General features: G+C 37.2%; 3 protein-coding genes across 4 annotated transcripts in view; 2 read left to right on the forward strand and 1 right to left on the reverse strand.

The window, feature by feature from the left end:
• The window catches only part of LOC141438559 (uncharacterized), a 100,498-nt gene that overhangs the window by 59,168 nt on the left and 20,695 nt on the right, over nucleotides 1-20,635 (reverse strand). The window lies entirely within an intron of this gene.
• LOC141438562 (uncharacterized) overlaps nucleotides 1-20,635 on the forward strand; it is a gene marked incomplete in the record, with an annotated part of 37,704 nt that overhangs the window by 3,328 nt on the left and 13,741 nt on the right. Inside the window, 8 exon segments of the mRNA XM_074102434.1 lie at nucleotides 2,538-2,552; nucleotides 2,757-2,816; nucleotides 3,071-3,187; nucleotides 3,269-3,320; nucleotides 3,796-3,907; nucleotides 5,116-5,195; nucleotides 5,483-5,600; nucleotides 6,035-6,382. Coding sequence (XP_073958535.1) covers nucleotides 2,538-2,552; nucleotides 2,757-2,816; nucleotides 3,071-3,187; nucleotides 3,269-3,320; nucleotides 3,796-3,907; nucleotides 5,116-5,195; nucleotides 5,483-5,600; nucleotides 6,035-6,382 — 902 coding nt within the window.
• On the forward strand, nucleotides 11,625-18,970 carry LOC141438577 (uncharacterized). Its single transcript, XM_074102447.1, has 9 exons — nucleotides 11,625-11,899; nucleotides 12,790-13,005; nucleotides 14,387-14,560; nucleotides 16,280-16,339; nucleotides 16,604-16,720; nucleotides 16,802-16,853; nucleotides 17,267-17,378; nucleotides 17,894-17,973; nucleotides 18,946-18,970. The coding sequence occupies exons 1-9, from the start codon at nucleotides 11,863-11,865 to the stop codon at nucleotides 18,968-18,970; spliced, it is 873 nt and encodes a 290-aa protein (XP_073958548.1). The 5' UTR covers nucleotides 11,625-11,862.

Consider the following 20,635-nt stretch of genomic DNA (forward strand, 5'->3'; position numbering starts at 1 on the left):
CAAGGTGTTCATTTTTAATATAACTGAAAACCGGAAAGCACTTTGCTCAAAATACTCAGAATCGAGAGTAGATTCGATTCATCATGTCAGCCGAAAGACGTCCACTGCTGGACTTAGGCCTCGCCCAAGGCTCTCCACTCAGACCAGTCTTGTGCTTTCCGCATCCAACGCAATTCAGCGATCTTAACCAGGTCGTCGCTCCATCTTATTGGAGTGGAGGCCTACCGACGGCTCGGCTCCGCGGACGACATTCGAGAACCTTCTAACCCTATTGCCATCAGTCCTGCGAGCACGCTCACTGCCACTTCAGTTTCGCAAATCTTCGGGCTATTCGGTAACCTTAGTTCTACTGCGGATATCATCATTTCTGACTCTATCCCGTAGAGAAACCCGAGCATAGACCTTCCATAGCCCTTTGAGTGACTTTGAGCTTCCTAATGAGGCATCGTTGGCGCCCACGTTTTAGATCCGTATGTCATCACTGGCAACACACTGGTCAAAGACTTTTGACTTCAAAACACTGCGGTAATTTGGCCGAAAAGACTGCAAAGCTTACCGAATGCTGCCAGCCGAGTCGGATTCGACGAGTGATCTCTTTCTCAAAATTAGACCTACCTAACTGAATCGTTTGCATACATAGTCGTCAACAACTTCGAGCGCAGAGCCTCCGACTATTACGGGAGCTGGCACAACATTAGACATGACTTTCGTCTGTCCATGTTTATTTTTAAGCTAACTCGGTCGGAAACAACTCTGCTGAGGTCAGCGGCATAGCACTGAGGTCCTCCATAGTCTCAGCCATGACTACAATATCGTCGGCGAATCGAAGGTGAGTGAAGTACTCCCCATTATTGTTAATGCCTCGTCCTTTCCAGTCCAGAACCTTAAAATCATCTTCCAATCCAGCGGTGAACAGTTTCGGTGAGATCACATCTCCTTGTCTGACTCCCCGCTGCAAAGGAATAGGCTTCGTGCTCTGGTCCTGTAGTCGGACTATAACGAAGGATTATAACGATACTATAACGAAGGTCTGGCTCTTGCGGGCTCTTGCTCTATTATAAGAATAAACAACACAATACAATACAAAGCGTATTGTATTGAACACCAAAAAACATTCATTATAAAATGAAATCAGAACATAAAAGGTAGGGTAGGAGACGAGAAAACAGGGGTCTAATCGCTAAAAAGCGATCTCTTCTTCTACCTTCTTATTCGACCTGACGATGTTATTAACATAGAATCAAGAAAAAAGGTGATCAAAGCAGGTGTGTGTAATGTAAGGTAAAAAATATATAGAAGATTGAAAAATACATAAAATATAATAATTAATAATAACACATACATTACTTACATACACATTTACCAAAAATTCATCATCGCCACTACCAAACAAGATGTTAAGAATGAACCTAACTAATAAGTATTGCATGTAAACCTTCCTAATACAAAGAGAAATGTATCTGTGTGTATGCATACACTACACTAACCTCTCACAATGCGCGAGCGCGCGCTTAATATCAGATATTCGAATTATCCAAATTATCCGGATAATGAAGATCTTCCTATCCGGATTTGAAAATGGGCGGATATCCGGATAATATGGATATCCGGTTATCCGGATTGCAAGCCCTAGTCTTACTTCAACAGTGGACGTCTTCCGGCTGATGATCTGTATCACACCAACTTAGAAAAGTTAAAAACTCCCAAATATTGTCATTTCAAAGTTCAATATCTCAAAAACAGTTGAACAGATTGTAATATAACATAGCTAAGAACTATCTTGATTAGATTCTATCAAAGATTAATGACAAGAGCCTCCGCATGTTATGCACTTATACAGTGGCAAAACCGCAGGCATAAGCTAGTAAAAATAATAGTGAGCATCTGTGGATACGGAATTAATTTTTTCTTTTATCTGTCATTTATAAAAAAATACAGTGGAAGATACTGTAAAAAATTACAGTGTAATAGAGGAAAACACAACTGTTGCTGAACTAAAAGAATTTCCTTGCTCACCCGCGACCTTACGATAGCTAAGCTTATGCAAAATATGCGTGTTCATGCAGTTCCTCCACCTCCACACTGTAAGAACACACACAAATCACACAAACCCATCTATCACTACCACCACACCAACCGTACACCATGCTACCAGTTGTTAGACACACCACACACACACACACACACACACACACATGTCTAACAACTGGTAGCATGGTGTACGGTTGTGTCACTCTGAAGATGAGCTCTGGTTGAGTTCGAAACGCGTCAGTGTAGTGTTAGATGGGATGGGTGATAGATGGGTTTGTGTGATTTGTGTATGTTCTTACAGTGTGGAGGTGGAGGAACTGCATGAACACGCATATTTTGCATAAGCTTAGCTATCGTAAGGTCGCGGGTGAGCAAGGAAATTCTTTTAGTTCATTGATATGGATGGACCTCCGCAAAGTAACGCCTGATTCAATAAATTACAACTGTTGCTGTTGCCATTGATAACTCACGTGATGACAATGATAATGATGATGACGTTGTTCCAGATATACCAGTGCCAGGTTTGTGCATTAAGTTTTTTAATTCCTTTATAATGCTGGTGAGACTTGGGCAAGTACACAGCGCACCTTTGCGTTAAAACTGTGACATCTGCTAATATCGCAACTTTGGAGATGCACAGTTGTGTCGCAAAGAAGCGAAGGTTAGGTAGAATTCAGATATCATATCATGTCGGTGTCATGTAAAAAATTGTTTTTTTCTTTCAGAATCTGAAGAATCAACACGAGACCTTTTCTCGTGGGAAAAAGCTGAAACAATAGTAGCAGGTATATTAAATTATCCTACTAATATTATAAACGCGACAGTAACTCTGTCTGTCGGTTAACATTTCATGCTTAAACCGCTTCTCCAGTTTATCCCGGAAAATGGCATAGTTCCCGCGGAATAACGATAAAACGAACTGTTTGTTGCAAAAGCTTGTGATTTGTGATTTTAATAGTATATTAGCACCGATTTTCAGTACAAAGTTTGGAAGGATTCATTACATGCATATATAAGCAATACGGACCTTTTTTCCCAGATGACACAATGATGGTGTCAGATTTCACCATCGCGGGTCCAGACCTGACTCTAGATTTCGGAGATATTTCCATGTATAAAGATGAAGTGGAACAGTCCTCCAAAAATGATCAAACAGGTGAGAAAATATATTTAAAAAGACTTGTTGTATTGATTTTCAATCTAACTTAAATTGATTTGGGTATTTTTGTATTTCTAGGTGGCGAAACTTTAGATTACAAGTGCAATAGATGTGGAGAAAAAATTACAGGGTAAGACTGCAATTCAAATTTAATTAGCCGAGTCCTTAGACCTTATCATCAACAACCGGAAGATGTCCACAGTTAAAGAAGGGCCTCCCCCTTAGAACACCACAATATCAGCTTAGTACTTTGGATACCTTTTTTTAAACATTATTTTTGTAACATTGTAATATCAATACTTGAGTCAATAAACTTTTTAGTGTAGCTGGATGCCATAGTAACGTCTCCTGAGTTACTTATTAAAAGTATGATTTCATGGGGTACAAATCCATAAAAAGTTAGGAGTTGTATTGTGACAGTTTTAAGGCAATTCCTTCATGGCTTATCTTATCTCCTAAGCATGCTAATGGTATACATTGCAAATACTTTTCTAACAAAGTGTATGATGTCTCCTGAGTTACGGGACAGAATAACATTTTGAGTGTGCTGTTGTGTTTTTGTTTGAATGTGATGTGATGTGTATGTGGAGGTGTTATGTTGGCAGGTTCCGCTACACGTGCGTGCAGTGCGCGGACTGGGACCTGTGCGCCGCGTGTGAAGCACACGCCACGCACGACACGCATTACGTGCTGCGCGTGCCCGGACAGAGGCCCTATGTGAGTGTGTGGAACATAAATCTCATCATCATCATCCCAGCCTATATACGTCCCACTGCTGGGCACAGGCCTCCTCTCAGAACAAGAGGGAACATAAATCTAATAAAAAAATAACTTTATTTTAAATTGAAATATACTAAGTACTGAAAAGTCAAAATCGTGCGAATAATTCACTGCACTGTTGCACTGGTTCCTCGTCCGACGACCAAGAGGCAACTTCTGCTCGTCACCCACGCAGAAACCAGCGAGCTGGGGGGCTACTACGAAATTCGAAGTTCGTGTCTTACCGTCCCTCTCACTCTCGTATTAAATAATATTAGCGTCATCGGGACGGCAAGATACGAAGTATAGGGCCTGGGGTTATACAAGAAGTAGTATAGTATCGATTTCTCAAAAAATATTTGGGTCGATCAACTTTTTCTTGTAACTCGTTGCCATGTTTACGTCCCCTGGGCAACTCTTTAAAACCGTGAAGTTTCTTCTACTCTATATTATTTTATTTTATGGACTATCTCCTCGAAAATTCTCTCACTCTCCAGAAACTCTGTCACTGTTGTCTCTTGGACAACGGGACAGAAAAATAAACAAGAAAAAGTTGATTGACCCATTTATATCTTTGAAAAATCGGCAGAACTAATTGAAGTACATATATATCATTTTTCACTATTGGTTAAAGTTTTGTCTAATGGATACTTGCTGGAAACACATAAATCTCGAGTTAGCGTTAAGCTCAGTTTAGTATATAGTGTCAAATTGTATGGAACTGTCAAGCTTAAGCCTGGATTAACTACTAAATCTCGATTTATTTTTTCCTGCAAGACGGCGTAAGCGTTGAATAATAAAAGCTTTTAAACTAATTTTAGCGCCAGAAGAGGGTTCACTGACGAATATTAAAGAACAAGAATAACATTTACCGAGCTAAAATCCGGCAAATATTAAAAAAAAAAACACTGACTACCTTTCATGGTGGTACAATCAGCCAAATATGTGGTCTATCAATTTTTAAGCAAGTTCCTATCAAATGAATATGTCGCTAAAGTCGAACTTTCAAGTTTCTTTTGGCATTATTGTTTTATAACATGCAAACGATTATCAACTTTAGGGTGGTAGACCACATATTTGGCTGATGATACATTATATATATGGTCAGTGCTGTGCATGGCACATCGTACAATCCACCCTACACAATATTCAATTTATGTTTACAGAAAGAAGTACAAGCGATATTGACGGCCGTGAGACAACAACTGTTGTGTGAAAATTTGTTGCTGACAGAGTTAACTACAAGGTAACATAATAAAACTACATCATGTTTTTTTTTTGCTAAATCTCTGCAGGGGCATTCTCAAAAGTATGTTGGTGCGAGTCTAGCGTCTAGTGTGCAGGGCCGGCCTTAGCTATATAGGCGCCCCAGCGAGTCATGCCTTTGGCGCTCTTTTAGATACGACAAGCGATAAAATGACAGGTCGTGTTTGTTAGATATAGAAATAAAATATTCCCCCCCCCCCCCACGCCGGCACTGACTTTGGTCTTGCCATTAACTGGAACAAAGTATAACCTATTACTTTTTCGCAGTATTAAAGAAGAATTAATAGACGAGGACGCAGAGGTACCCGAGGGCGCTTCAGACCCGGAGGGCGATCCGCTCGAAGCGTGGAACATCAGCCAACATGACGATGATGACACACTTGAGGTGAACACTGCTTTGTTTCGATTAATCTTAGGTTAATTCCTAACTTCGTACGACCTGGTCCTATACTACGCGCGTCTCGTAGTTTCGTATGACGTTTTTTGACAAACATAGTTCTACAGACCGAGCGTAAGAATTAGAATAAAAGTTGTTTATTTCCTTGAAACATTTTGACTTCACACTTCACTTAGTACATTCGGCAGTTATCCTTACAATTGATTTGTACCTACTTATAAAGTTATAAAAAGCTACCTTACATTTAATATTATCTTCTATATCTTAATTACATTACTAATCAAAGAACAAGACCGTGTGTACTTAAAACACTTCTTCTGTCTATAGACACAGACACAGAACACCGTGGATAACCAGTAGCCGTTGCGTGTAGCTAGTTTTACAAAAAAAAAATGATAACGTCCACTTTTTCGTATTTTCAGAACAAAGTTGAACCAAATGAAGATGGCCATCTACTTCAAAACAGACGAGGGGCTAGTCTAGATTCTTTAAGCAGCACACAAAACTTAACACCTCGCGCCGACTCATCATACAGCAGTCAAGTCACAGAGACAGAAAATGACCTATTTAACTATTCTGAACCTATAAAAATAATAGATATCGATAAACTAACAAGAACTCACGAACAAACGGAACAGGATTTTGAACAAAATGATTCAGATATGTACACAGATATAATACAAATAACAAAAGAAAACGACATCGAAATGTTAGCAGATAGATTGGACGACATTCTTGATACTACCAAATCCAAACCAAATTCAGATATGTACACAGATATAACACAAATAACAAAAGAAAACGACATCGAAATGTTAGCAGATAGATTGGACAACATTCTTGATACTACCATATCCGAACCGCAGTACACCGAACAACAAAAATTAGTTAATATGAGCAGTGATGATGATGAAATCACCTCTTAACACCTTTACACATACATCTCATTTAAATGACGATGACGAAACACATAATGAACAAATAAGAACACAAAACAAAGAAATTGGTACACGTACTACAGAGACAGGAGCGCTAAGTGAAGGTACAGAAACACGCGGCCAAACAAAAACAAGAATGCCCAGAAACATAATAATAACACGAAGCATAGCTAAGACTAATCGCCAAACAAAGAGACGTTATAAAATTCTGCTGCCCCCTGGTGATCAGTGGAAACAATTATTGATGACGATGCTGCAATCACGAGGTATGTTTGTTTTATTATTATTTACATTATGATGCCTTGGCTCGATAATTTTCCCTTTTGTGGTCACCAAGTTTTTTTAACCCTCCTAGTGCATACAGGAAAAGTAAAAAACACATTTCAAAGTAATAAGGTAACGGCGCCTATTACCGGGGGTATCGAAATCGACGGCCATCACCGCGGCAATTTAAAATACGCATTTTATAATCAAACGATAGATTTCTTTAAAAAATATATTTACAAGATAAAAGCTTATTTAGTCGACTCACTGATTTATTAGCGCTAGTGAATGTGCATGAATCAAAGATCTTGCTAATTCGTGATTTTCCGAAATGGCCGACGGAAGAGGATTTGCCATACTAACGCGTGACACCACATACAAGCAGACTCGAATCTTATTTAGTGTTTTACAAAATATTTATGGCAATTGAACTAATGTTATGGTTTTTAAATGGCTTTTTATAGTTTTTTGTACGAGTTCTGAATACTTTTTGTATATTTTTAGGCCCGGAAATACGATTAAAATGGAAAATAAAATACAGCGGCGATAGGCGCCATTTTTAACTGTTGATTGTAATACCGGTGGTATATCACGGTAATAGTTAAAGTGGTATTTTTGGTTCTTCAAGCTTTATTTTTGGTATAAATTATCGTTTATATAATTTGTTACAGTTATTCCAATTTGATCTATTCACGCTTTTAAAAAACTATTTCCGTGGTATGAAAAAGTATTAACAAACTCTTATTTTTTAGCAAAAACTTGAATACTGAATTTGTAGTTTCTATAGAAACCGTTATTTTGCCAAGTTGTTTAAATATTGCGATGAAATTTTATATTTACTTACCAGTTATGTAATTTGGTTATATGCCAAGGATGTAATAAGTATATTTGATTTGTAATTCAAACACAACTCTATCCTATAGTTTTTATAGGTCGGAATTAGATTTTACAATACTCCAAATTAAGCCAATTAACGATGGTATGATCGCATAACCCTCGGTAATAGAATGTTTTGGCATCTATTACCGACCCATTCAATTGTCTTTGGGTCGGTAATAGTTCTTAAAGAAGTCCCTATTACCGAGTGACATTTTATTTTTCTGTTAAAATAATTCACATTTAGGGGTACCGTAAAATGCAGATTTTTTTGATAAAGTTGTGACTTTTACTCAGCATGCATACATCAAACTTTAACTGGTGGCATAAGCATAATAAAATACAATGGGCTGGATACACTATTCGAATCAAACTTTAGTTTTTATTTAAATTTTCTCAAAAAATTTTGGTGTACAATACATTATACAGAACCAAAAGCCATTACCTTTTTTTAATCCCTCGGTATTTAAGTTCCAAAACATGTGTCGCGTTCCTTTTACCGATGGTAGAAAATTGCCGTTTTTTTATACCCTCGGTAATAGAAGCTCAATTCGCGGTAATGGAATCACAGCCTGTCCATTACCACGGTAATAGAAGATTTGGGTATTTTGATTTCAATAATTATTTTATCAAATACTAATAACTAAAACGAGCCCAAAAAGTTAAGACACTGAAAGTTCAATAAACGCTCTTAAATAAAAAAAATATTCTCGTTTGTTAAGGAGCTTGATACCCTTAATTTTTGGGACTCATTTGAAAACTTCCTTAAGTACCACGGTAAAAGGCGCCGTTACCTTAGTTAACATATTCGTGATAATCACCATGGAGTTAGCGTTTGCGTGGACACAAAAGCAATACATCTCTTTGATTATGAATGAGTACGTTTGACTAAACAATGAAGTGAGACAATCCTGTGACACGGTGTTTTATTTTCGCGGCCCAGTACCGGTTCGCGGCTCACAATTTTGTGAAACGTTGCTTTATACGATAAACGAGCTATTCCCAGTAGTCAGCACTTATTGCCGCACGCAAGCGTAAGTGCGAACTACTGGTAACGTGGTCAGTGCGGACTTAAGGTACGAACGCAGTACGAACTGGGAAAAAATGCCAGTAGTTCGCAGAGAGGTCCGAACGATTCGGAATAGCCCCAGTTAACATGAGCGTTAACATTATCGGCGGTAGTACTGTTTAACTAATGTGTTAATATACTCTGTCGGCCAAAATTACACAATACCTAGCATGGGTCTAGGTAGGTATATTAATTCGCATAAAATTAATTGTCCTAATTGAAACAGGGATAACGTTATTTTGCATAATTATTAATTCGCATAACTGAATACGCATAATGTAAAGGCGCATAATGTGTATTGGCATAATGGTAAGTTGCCATAAATTTAAGTAGCGGAACATTAATTTGGATAAGTTTTACTCGTAAATAGTATAAATATAAAATGATTATTTTAATGAAAGTGAAAAATTATTACTAAAAGTAAAATGATTACTTTGTTGGTCCATATAATTTTAATTAGATCTGAGAAGTGAACTACTGTGTAAAAATATCTATTATTGGGCTATTATAAAAAAATAACCCTGAAATTTCTAAAAGTGGCTCCGAAGCGGTAAAGTTTCGTGTGCTCTGTCTACCCCATTTGGGAATACAGGCGTGATGTTTGTTGTTGTTATAAAAAAATACCTAACATGGAAGGCTAGCCTAGCCTTTTGAACCTAACCTAACCTAGTCGGTTTTGCCCTGACCAAGCTAATGCACTCGCTTGATAAAATTATGCGAATTCGTTTTATAACAGTTACAAGTTATATTTATTAATGTTATGCATATTTCAATTATGCGGATTCCTAATTATGCTAAATAAGTGTTATCATCATCATCATCAGCCGGAAGACGTCAACTGCTGGACAAAGGCCTCCCCCTTAGAACGCCACAATGAACGACAACTCGCCACTTGCATCCACCGGTTTCCCGCAACTCTCACGATAAATAAGTGTTATGCTTCTTTATAATTATGCAAGTTCGCTGTTATGCACAATTTATGCCAAATCTGTTATGCGAACTAATATAGGACAAATTAATATTTGTAATTTGTAAAAAAAAAATATTTGTTTCAGTGACGGTGCAATTAGAAGATGTAATACAAAGGATGGAAGTGCATAAAACACCTGAAAGACATAAAAAGACTGAAATAAACGAAATTTAGCATACTTTGGTTTTTGTTTTTGCTATAACCTAACCAACAAAAAGTTGGAAAACCCCTGACATTGTCACTTCAAAGATCAATATCTCAAGAACGGCTGAACCAATTTTAATAAAACATGTCTAAGAACCATCGCCAGAAACCCTGCTTTCAAATAAAAAAATCCGCATTCAAAGCGGTTCACCCATTTAAGAGCTACGGTGCCACAAACTTATAACACCTCTCTTTTTTTTTCGGGGGTTAATAAAATATAATAATAAAATAGTTTGTTGTGACGTGGACCTAGCCGACTGTGGCATATCAACGCGTGAACTAGTGACGGCAAGGTGACATTTGTTGAATTCTCGTCACATGTTTAATAAATGTTTTCTACTTAGTAAGGCTCCGTTTCCACCAGATATGTGCGAGGACTATTGTCTGCATATTGCCATTGGCCCATCCCTGAAACTAACAATAAGAAGAGAAGATCAGGTACTCGGAATATTCGCCCAGTTGTCGGCAATGCAAACAACTGGGACAGATATAGCCATTCGTGTATTTACTCTGCAAAGGGAACTAAGGAGCACCCTGCGGCCGCCGATCAACCAGCGCCGAAAGTTATTGCGCGTGATGGCTTCAATCCGGTAGTGAATCGGAAACGCCGTCTAAAACGCAATCGCAATCAGCGAGGGACCGTTTCTGCAGCGTCGTCCTGTATTCAAGCTGCAGTACCGAGGGTGGACATCTACATGTCTCGGTTGGACAAGAAGACGACGCCTGAGAAGGTGATCGAGCACGTCCGCGAGGCAGTAAAGGCCCTGTTACAAGGAGCCCAGCTAGAGCTGTCCATCGTCCCGCTCAAGTCTCAAAGGGCTAACAATTTCAGCTCATTTAGACTCCAAGTGCCTTCCAAGCACCAGTAGATGTTCCTGCGCTCCAACTTCTGGCCGGAGGGTGTGGTGTTCCGTCGTTTTAGGGTAGCGACGAAGACGACGTTCAATAATCCTTAACTATTCATAGTTTTTTTTTTAAATGTACTTTATGTCTTTTTGGTTTTTATAATTTGAATTATAATTATAATTTGCATTGGTGTTTAACTGTAATGCTGTATTTTTTTGCTTGAATAAATAAATAAATAATAAATTTGTTGTTCTTTATGTGGTATTCAATGAAGAGTTTACTGTCTTGTATTTCATGTTTTCAGATTTATCCAGAACAAAAAGACGAAGATGGCGGTCCATCTCGAAAACGAAGGACTAGTGTAGACTCTTATTTAGATAACATACAAGACTTAACATCTCACGGTACCGACGACTCGATTAAGAACGATCTAGCAACTACGGCAGACGATGTTCGTATGGAATCAAATACAGATGGTGATACTTATAGGTGATGGTGAAATTTTGACTATTCTGAACCTATAGAAATAGTCGACATCGATAAACTAATAAAAACTCAAGACCAAACAGAGCATTCTAATAGAAATGAAATGATGATGATATATTACGAATAACGAAGGAATTCTACACAGAAATGTTACACAGGGACAGCATTCTTGATCCTTGCAAACCAAAACTACATGACAACAAACACGAAAAGTTAATTGATTAGTTAGTTATTAGGCTTAGTTAGCAAAAGCTGAAGCTGAAGCTTTTGCTAACGAACCATAATAACTTGGCTAGACAAGACTTGTGGCTGTATAGGCTCAGTTCCTTTTGCGTACGCCTGAAGGATGGCATTTCCTTTGGCAGGCTTTATGGATGACATTTCCTTTGTCCGTCAATCTGTATGAATAAAAAATATAAAAATCAACTGTCACTGTCAGCTGTTAGTCAAATTCGGTCAGTCAGTCCTATCGTCCGTGTTTGTTTTTTATTTATTTTATGGGTTTATTTAATACGTCGTGTGTGATGCACGGTTTTAAATAAAAGTTTTTTTTCTGTTGTTTTGCTGTATTGGTGCGGTGCACAGTCCACACTAAACATGAGAAGAAAAAGATATTGTGTTTTTGGCTGTGATGGTACGTGAATTGTTGTAACTACATTTTAAAATGCGTTTGTTCATTTAACTTAACACGCTTAGGTAGAGAATAAGTTTAGTAGAGAGAAACGAATACTACAATTATTTATTTGAATCAGTAAATGTTTAAGGTCTCATTTCAGCATCAACTTGGTTACCTATAGATAAAAGTTTTCGATTTAAATATTTATTGTAAAAGTGCTTTTCAAGTCATCCGAAGTACGCTATTGCAAAAAAAGTAAATTGTACAGCGCAAACATAAAAGTTAACCAAAAATCTTAAGGTATAATGTTTTTTATTTTATTTATAATTGTTTATTAATAAACCACTGGGCCAGAATGGGAACTACGACCCAAGCTCTCTGATTGTGCGAGGAGGCCGAGATGTGTGATGTTATTAATAAAACACAATGGTCATAAAGTACAGGTTGCTAACAAACTAGGTTTCAAGGAGGTCAAACAAAATTGATTTTTGTCATGGTAGTAAGCATAATGCAGTGGTCATCGCACTTTTGATCAAGAGTCACATTAGACAATAATTCGCTAATAACAGGTAACATGGTGTCAGTAGCATTATGTTAAGGGGTGTTGTTAAGGAACGGTTTGTGTGATGGAGCATGCTCATCAATCAAACCACTAGGCCACCATGGCTGTTTTATGTTTGAGATATGTAAATACATCATTTTTTTTATTAAAACTGACCAGCAATTTGCCTCTATCTCGCCTGATGGCAACTGCAGATGAGGCCGAACAGTTGTTCACTGGTTCAGTAACAGCATATTTACTCTGGATAGTCAATGTTGTAGGTACATAACCTTAATGATAATTTTTATACCTTAAAAAAATAAGTATGCATTTGGGTTAAGTTACTTCAATTTCAATTAATTTGCAGATCATATATGTGTGCCTATGCACCAATTCCCGCACCCAGTGAAGCGCCCTGAATTGTTTGCTGCTTGGATGTTGGTTGTTGGTGACAAGTTGCGCCAAACTGATCATATGAAGATTTATAAATACAAAAGAATATGTGACAATCATTTTGATCCCACTCAAAAAACAAGTTGCAGTCGTCTAATTCGGTCAGCAATACCAAATACTAATTTGAAACGTGAGTCACTATTTTGTTGGCCTGATATGTCTACTATGGCAGGTAGACAATGCCTCAACTTTATAACTTTCAAAAATCCCAAATAATATTATTTGTGGTAAATTGTATTGTTTTTGTAAGTATGACTTTTTTTTGTTTGTATAACTGAATTTTGAGCTTGGAATGCGGTTGAACGCTTGATAGTAATACTTCACACTTGCATATTCGTAGAAATTGGAAAATAAGACTAGAATGAATTGGTATTCTTAGCGCCATCTAGCGACGTAGAAATATACTAATCAGCGGCGTACGATTCTCAGTATGGAGATTGACATTGTATATTATTATGGTCCTTGCTTATAAACCCCCTTATAAAAAATAGGGCACCTATGGTTTTTCAGATTTTTAGGCATTGAAGCTTAGAAAGTAAGCTTTCATGCACATAAAATACAAAAACCATAGGTGCCAGTTTTATTGCAAGGGGGTTTACTATACATTATAAAAAACCATTAAAGACATAACATATGTCAAACTAAATTCGGCAATAAAAACTCACTCACTCAGCCAAACTGATGAATCAGAATAGAGTGAATCTGAGTCTGAGTAAGCATTATTTGAATAAGAATAAGAATTGTTTATTAGCTGATTTGTTGGTTTATTATTTGATTAGTTTTAAATCTCGTTATTTAATTTTATCCCATATAGGTCTGATTTTATTTCCATAAAGTTGGCCATTGCCCACAAAATAACTTAAGATGATATTTTACTATGACACACACACACACACACACTTTCTTCCAATTAAATCTTCGCAGCTAAAAGTCACTAAGCACAATTGCTATTAAACTATCGATAATATTATCTAAATTTGCTTCTTCGTATATTATTGGCCATAGTTACACACAAACATCACACCTGTATTCCCAAATGGGGTAGGCAGAGCACACGTGCGTTACCGCTTCGGAGCCACTTTTAGCAATTTTAGGTTTAAAGTTTGACAAAAAAAAGGTACAATAGTGACAGGTTGCTAGCCTGTCGCCTACCGAAATAAATAAGCTTCGTATAATTTTAATTAAAAACATTTATAAAATAAAAAAAATATCAAAACATGTTTATCTTCGTTGTGTCAATTTGGTAGGTAGGATAGTCAACCAAAAAATTCCTTTACCACCCTAAGATTTAATGTTATTTGTAGCGCCACAGAGTACATATATAAACTTAAGTCACCGAGTACATCTTAAGTCAATATAGCAATCAGCCGTATTGTTTTATTTATGAAGTAGGAACTGTCATTAAAATGGGTCGACTCTACTTAGTGAGTTTTGGTTGTCACCCAACAACATATGATGAAGGCTTGCTTGATTGTGTATAATTATAGTTAAAAATGTTATGTACTTTACAGGTCTGCAATTGTCAGTTGCTGCCATGGTGGACATAGACCACAACTACAGTTATCCCAGAAGAGAAGTGTACCTGTTACCGCCGACTGCATTCATGACAAACACATCTGACCCAACATCTGAATCATTCCAAACAACATCGAAACCATATCAAAAACCAACTGCAATTGAGTCAAGTGTGTATCCAATGGCTTTTTTATCCGACCCTTATTTTGCATAACATGAATTGACATAATATGAATTCACATAACATCATTGTGCATTATATTGAACTGGCATATAATAGAAAAGCAGAACGCTTATCCCACTAATATTATAAATGCGAAAGTTTGTAAGTCTGTTTGTTTGTTACTTCATCACGTCTGTACTGTTGAACCGATTTAGATGATATTCAGTATACAGACAGTTTGCGTCCCAGGGAAGGACATAGTTTAGTTTTTATCCCGGAAAATTGCATAGTTTTCATATGATAGTGGAAATTGAATTCTACGCGGACGGAGTCGCGGGTAACGGATAGTTTAGCATAATAATGAAATTTATGCCAGCTCATGGCTATGCGAGTTAAAGGGACGGTATTTTTCAAGTTTCGTAGTAGCCCTTCTGATTATCAGCGCATGTAATTTAGTTTTAGTTTTTCTTTTTGTTTCATAAATATTGTATGTCCGTAATGGACAAACTGTTGTGTCTAAATATGTATAATTTAACACCTTTGTACACAGTTCAACAATAAAATTATTCTTATTCTTATGCCAATTAAGTTCCCAATCAACTTAGAAAAGTTAAAACTCCAAAATACTGTAATTTCAAAGTTCACTATCTCAAAAACAGTTGAACAGATTGTAATAAAACTTAGCTAAGAACTATATCGAAAATATAAACTGAAATATAGATGAATAGAATAGACAAACCAGAAAAATAAGACCAGCGCTGGGAATCGAAGCCAGGTCCTCTGCATTCCGTGCCACGTGCTATACCACTACACCACTACTGGACAGTGATACAGACACAAATTTCTCCTATGCACCACATATCTCAGCTTGTTTGTTTTCTTATTTAGTCACTTAAGCAGCGACACTAGCGACATCTATGCTGTAGCCCTCATCGAGAAACTTTCAGCACCCCATTGGAACTAACCGCTCACCCAGACAAGAGATGTCGTTATTAAGCAATCAAATTAAGATTGGTTTTTTGGAATCTAGTTGTATTTTTATTTCAATTCCAAATTTTTTGTTACTTTTTCGGTCATCCCGTAAAACCCATATCGAAAATACAAACTACACCACCACTGGGCAGTAATACAGACACGAATTTCTCCTATGCACCACATATCTCAGCTTGTTTGTTTTCTTATTTAGTCACTTAAGCAGAGACACTAGCGACATCTATTATTAAGATTGGTAAAAGTAACAAAAATTTTGGAATTGAAATAAAAACTACAAAAAGATTCCAAAAAACCAATCTTAGCTAAGAACTATCCTGATTAGATTCTATCAAAGATTAATGACAAGGGCCTCCGCATGTTATGCACTTATACAGTGGCAAAACCGCAGGCATAAGCTAGTAAAAATAATAGTGAGCATCTGTAGATACGGCAATAACATGTTTCTTTTATCTGTCATTTATAGCAAATAATAGACTCACGTGATGACAATGATAATGATGATGACGTTGTTCCGGATATACCAGTGCCAGGTTTGTGCATATAAGTTTTTTAATTCTTTTATAATGCTGGTGAGACTTAGGCAAGTACACAGCGCACCTTTGCGATAAAACTGACATCTGCTAATATCGCAACTTTGGAGATGCACAGTTGTGTCGCAAAGAAGCGAAGGTTAGGCAGAATTCAGATATCATATCATGTCGGTATAATGTAAGAAATTGTTTTTTTCTTTCAGAATCTGAAGAATTAACACGAGACCTTTTCTCGTGGGAGAAAGCTGAAACAATAGTAGCAGGTATGGTATTAAATTATCCTACTAATATTATAAACGCGACAGTAACTCTGTCTGTCTGTTAACATTTCATGCTTAAACCACTTCTTCAGTTTATCCCGGAAAATGGCATAGTTCCCGCGGAATAACGATAAACGAACTGTTTGTTGCAAAAGCTTGTGATTTGTGATTTTAATAGTATATTAGCACCGATTTTCAGTACAAGGTTTGGAAGGATTCATTACAGGTTATGCATTATATATAAGCATTACGGACCTCTTTTTCCAGATGACACAATGATAGTGTCAGATTTCACCATGGCGGGTCCAGACCTGACTCTAGATTTCGGAGATATTTCCATGTATAAAGATGAAGTAGATCAGTCCTCCAAAAATGATCAAACAGGTGAGAAAATATATTTAAAAATACTTGTTGTATTGATTTTCAATCCAACTTAAATTGATTTGGGTATTTTTGTATTTCTAGGTGGCGAAACTTTAGATTACAAGTGCAATAGATGTGGAGAAAAAATTACAGGGTAAGACTGCAATTCGAAATTAGTTAGCCGATTCTAGACCTTATCATCATCAGCCGGAACACGTCCACAGTTAAAGAAGGGCCTCCCCCTTAGAACACCACCACAATATCAGCTTAGTACTTTGGATACCTTTAGCTGGTTGCCATAGAAACGTCTCCTGAGTTACTTATTAAAAGTATGATTTCATGGGGTACACATCCATAAAAAGTTACGAGTTGTATTGTGACAGTTTTAAGGCAATTCCTTCATTGCTTATCTCCTAAGCATGCTAATGGTATACATTGCAAATACTTTTCTAACAAAGTGTATGATTGATGTCTCCTGAGTTACGGGACAGAATAACATTTTGAGTGTGCTGTTGTGTTTTTGTTTGAATGTGATGTGATGTGTATGTGGAGGTGTTATGTTGGCAGGTTCCGCTACACGTGCGTGCAGTGCGTGGACTGGGACCTGTGCGCCGCGTGTGAAGCACACGCCACGCACGACACGCATTACGTGCTGCGCGTGCCCGGACAGAGGCCCTATGTGAGTGTGTGGAACTGTTAACGAGTTAGCGTTAAGCTCAGTTTAGTATATAGTGTCAACTGTCAAGCTTAAGCCTGGGTTAACTACTAAATCTCGATTTATTTTTTCCTGCAAGACGGCCTAAGCGTTGAATAATAAAAGGTTTTAAAACTAATTTTAGCGCCAGAAGAGGGTTCACTGACGAATATTAAAGAACAAGAATAACATTTACCGAGCTAAAATCCGGCAAATAACATAAAAAAAACACTCGACTTCTTTTCATGGTGGTACAATCAGCCAAATATGTGGTCTATCAATTTTTAAACAAGTTCCTATCAAATGAATATGTCGCTAAAGTCGAACTTTTAAGTTGACAGACACGTATATTGGCATTATTGTTTTATGACATGCAAACGATTATCTACTTAAGGGTGGTAGACCACATATTTGGCTGATGATACATTATATATATGGTCAGTGCTGTGCATGGCACATCGTACAATCCACCCTACACAATATTCAATTTATGTTTACAGAAAGAAGTACAAGCGATATTGACGGCCGTGAGACAACAACTGTTGTGTGAAAATTTGTTGCTGACAGAGTTAACTACAAGGTAACATTAAAAACTACATCATGTTTTTTTTTGCAAGCCTCTGCACCCTGCATCCTCAAAAGTATGTTAGAGCGAGCGAGTCTAGCGTCTAGTGTGCAGGGCCAACCTTAGCCATCTAGTCGCGCCGGGCGTCATGCCTTTTAGTTCAGTAACTACAATTTAGCTGAAAATTGGTGGCAAAATTAATGCAGACTTTTATCTATCAGGTATATGTAGTTATAAGCAAGTTAATTTTATCCACTCTCCCCCTCCTCCGGTGAATGCTTCACCCCCCGCGCCTCGAATATGTCCCGGACCGCGGTATTTTCCATTTAAAGAAACCGTACACAATACATAAAAAGGTGTAGGAACGAAAATAAGCCTTGATAAATCCCTATTAATGATTATAAATGCGAAAGTAACTCTGTCTGGTCTGTCTGTCTGTCTGTCTGTTTACCCTTGCACGTCGAAACCACTGAACCGATTTGATGAAATTTGGTATATAGGTGTTTGAACCCCAGGATCAACATAGGATACCTTTTATTCGGAGAGGGCGCCACGCGCGATAACTAAGACCGCACAACGTAGTCCGTAGGGCATAAGCTATTTTACTATAAACCTTTCATACATTTAAAAGCGATATACTTATAGTTTCAGCGCAATATGATACCAAATACTAACTTTTTTTATAATTAATCGATTTTTTCTGCTAAAAGGTTAGTTTTCTCAGAAACTTCACTCTTTACCGCCAAGATATGTATGACAGAAGTAAAGAATAGAAACATTTTCTTTATAAAAAGGTATAATTTTATTCTAAACTCTTTCATTTACCGTTGCTATGCTATTTTTTAAATTTAATTCATTTGGCCATTCAGCGAATATAAATATTCATACTGGTTAAACGGTGTTACTTTAAATACCATTAGATTCTCATATGTTTTCCTGTAATCTACAGGTATGGACCTATTTCCTGTATTTTTTTTAAATTTTTAGGCCCTACTGGGCTTTTAGGAGATAAGGGGCGAGGAAATGGTCAATTTTCACCTATTTCTTAAATAACTTGAAAAGGATTAATTTAAAATAAATAAAAATATATATTTGAGTTTCATAATGTACCCTTTCATTTGATATGTCACACGATATAGTTTATACCTAGTTTTTTTTTTTTTTTTTCTAATTGACCCCCAAAACTGGCCCCCGTGTTTAAAATTAATTTATTTACACTACACGTCCGTGTTTGGGTCATCAATTTACATAGGTGAACCAAATTTCAATTCAATCGCGTCAAGTAGTTTCGGAGCAAATGGCTATGACATACGGACGGACAGACACAGATACACGAGTGATCCTATAATGGTTCAGTTTTTATTTTTGAGGTACGGAACCTTAAAAAAGCTCCAAAAATGTACCCTGAAATGGAACTAAGTATGATACGTGGTGAATGGTGTGTCCAAGTGTGGTCTGGAGAGTTCTTTGATGAATTTATTTGTTTAGATTACTTCTTTCCTATTGAAAATTCGCTACCTACAGCTACTGGGCCTGAGAGAGATTGCCAATTGCAAATAAAACCAGCTTATTTTAAACTTACGTTTATTTTTTAGAAGTATTTACTAACAATATTATTATTTATTTATTAACTATTATAACATTTACTTCAAAAAACAGCATTATTCTAATCTTCTTCAATGTCGCATTCGAATACGTTCACGCAACTCTGGCCTCTACAATTTTTGCACGTCGTGGAACATCGTAAAATCAAAAAACTCCAATAAATCACGTTTGTTGTTGGGAGCCTCCCTTAAATATTCATTTTATTCTATTTTTAGTATTTGTTGTTAAAATAGTGGCCACAGTAATACATAATTTCTGAAAATTTTAAGTGCCTAGCTATTACGGCTCAAAAGATAGAGCCCTGTGACAGACGACGGGACAGACAACAGACAGACAGACAGACAGCGAGTCTCAGTAATAGGGTTCCGTGGCACTCTTTGGGTACGGAACCCTAAAATACGTAAGTACGAGTACGCGAACGTAAAAGGTGATCATTTCGCGAAGCGCACACATTTAAGCCGCGCGATATACTTTTGTTCGTAGTTAACCTACTTGGTCTCTTTTACTGTGGCCGTGCAGAGCGGGCGGGGTAGGGGGGGAAGTGGGGAACAAGGGAACAAGCGCACTGACCGCGCGGCGGCGACCACCGCCCAGCTCTTTCAAAGTTCAAATTAATCGACGAGAGTAGCTGATGATGGTGAATTTTCAAAATAGCATAGCAGCGTCAAATGAATGAGTGTAGAAATGAATTATACCTTTTTATAAAGAGCATATCCTATTCTTTACTTTAGTCATACATATCTTGGCGGTAAAGTGTGAAATAATTGAAAAAACTAAACGATTAACAAAAAAAAAACTGGATAAATTAATAAAATGTTCGTATTTGGTGCCAGATTGCGCTGAAACTGTAAGTGGTATCGCTTTTGTATGTATGAAAGGTTTATAGTAAATTTATCTAGGATTATTTCGTTCATACACACTTTTTATGTATCGTGTACGGTTTTCTTTAAAATAGAAAATACCGCGGTCCGGGACATATTCGAGGGGTGGGGGTGAAGCTCACCCCGGAGAGGGAGAGTGGATAAAAATTTAACTTTGCTCTATTAACCTACACATCCTGATAGTAAAAGTC

Source organism: Choristoneura fumiferana, chromosome 19 (assembly GCF_025370935.1).
Source record: "Choristoneura fumiferana chromosome 19, NRCan_CFum_1, whole genome shotgun sequence".
Lineage (NCBI taxonomy): Eukaryota > Metazoa > Arthropoda > Insecta > Lepidoptera > Tortricidae > Choristoneura > Choristoneura fumiferana.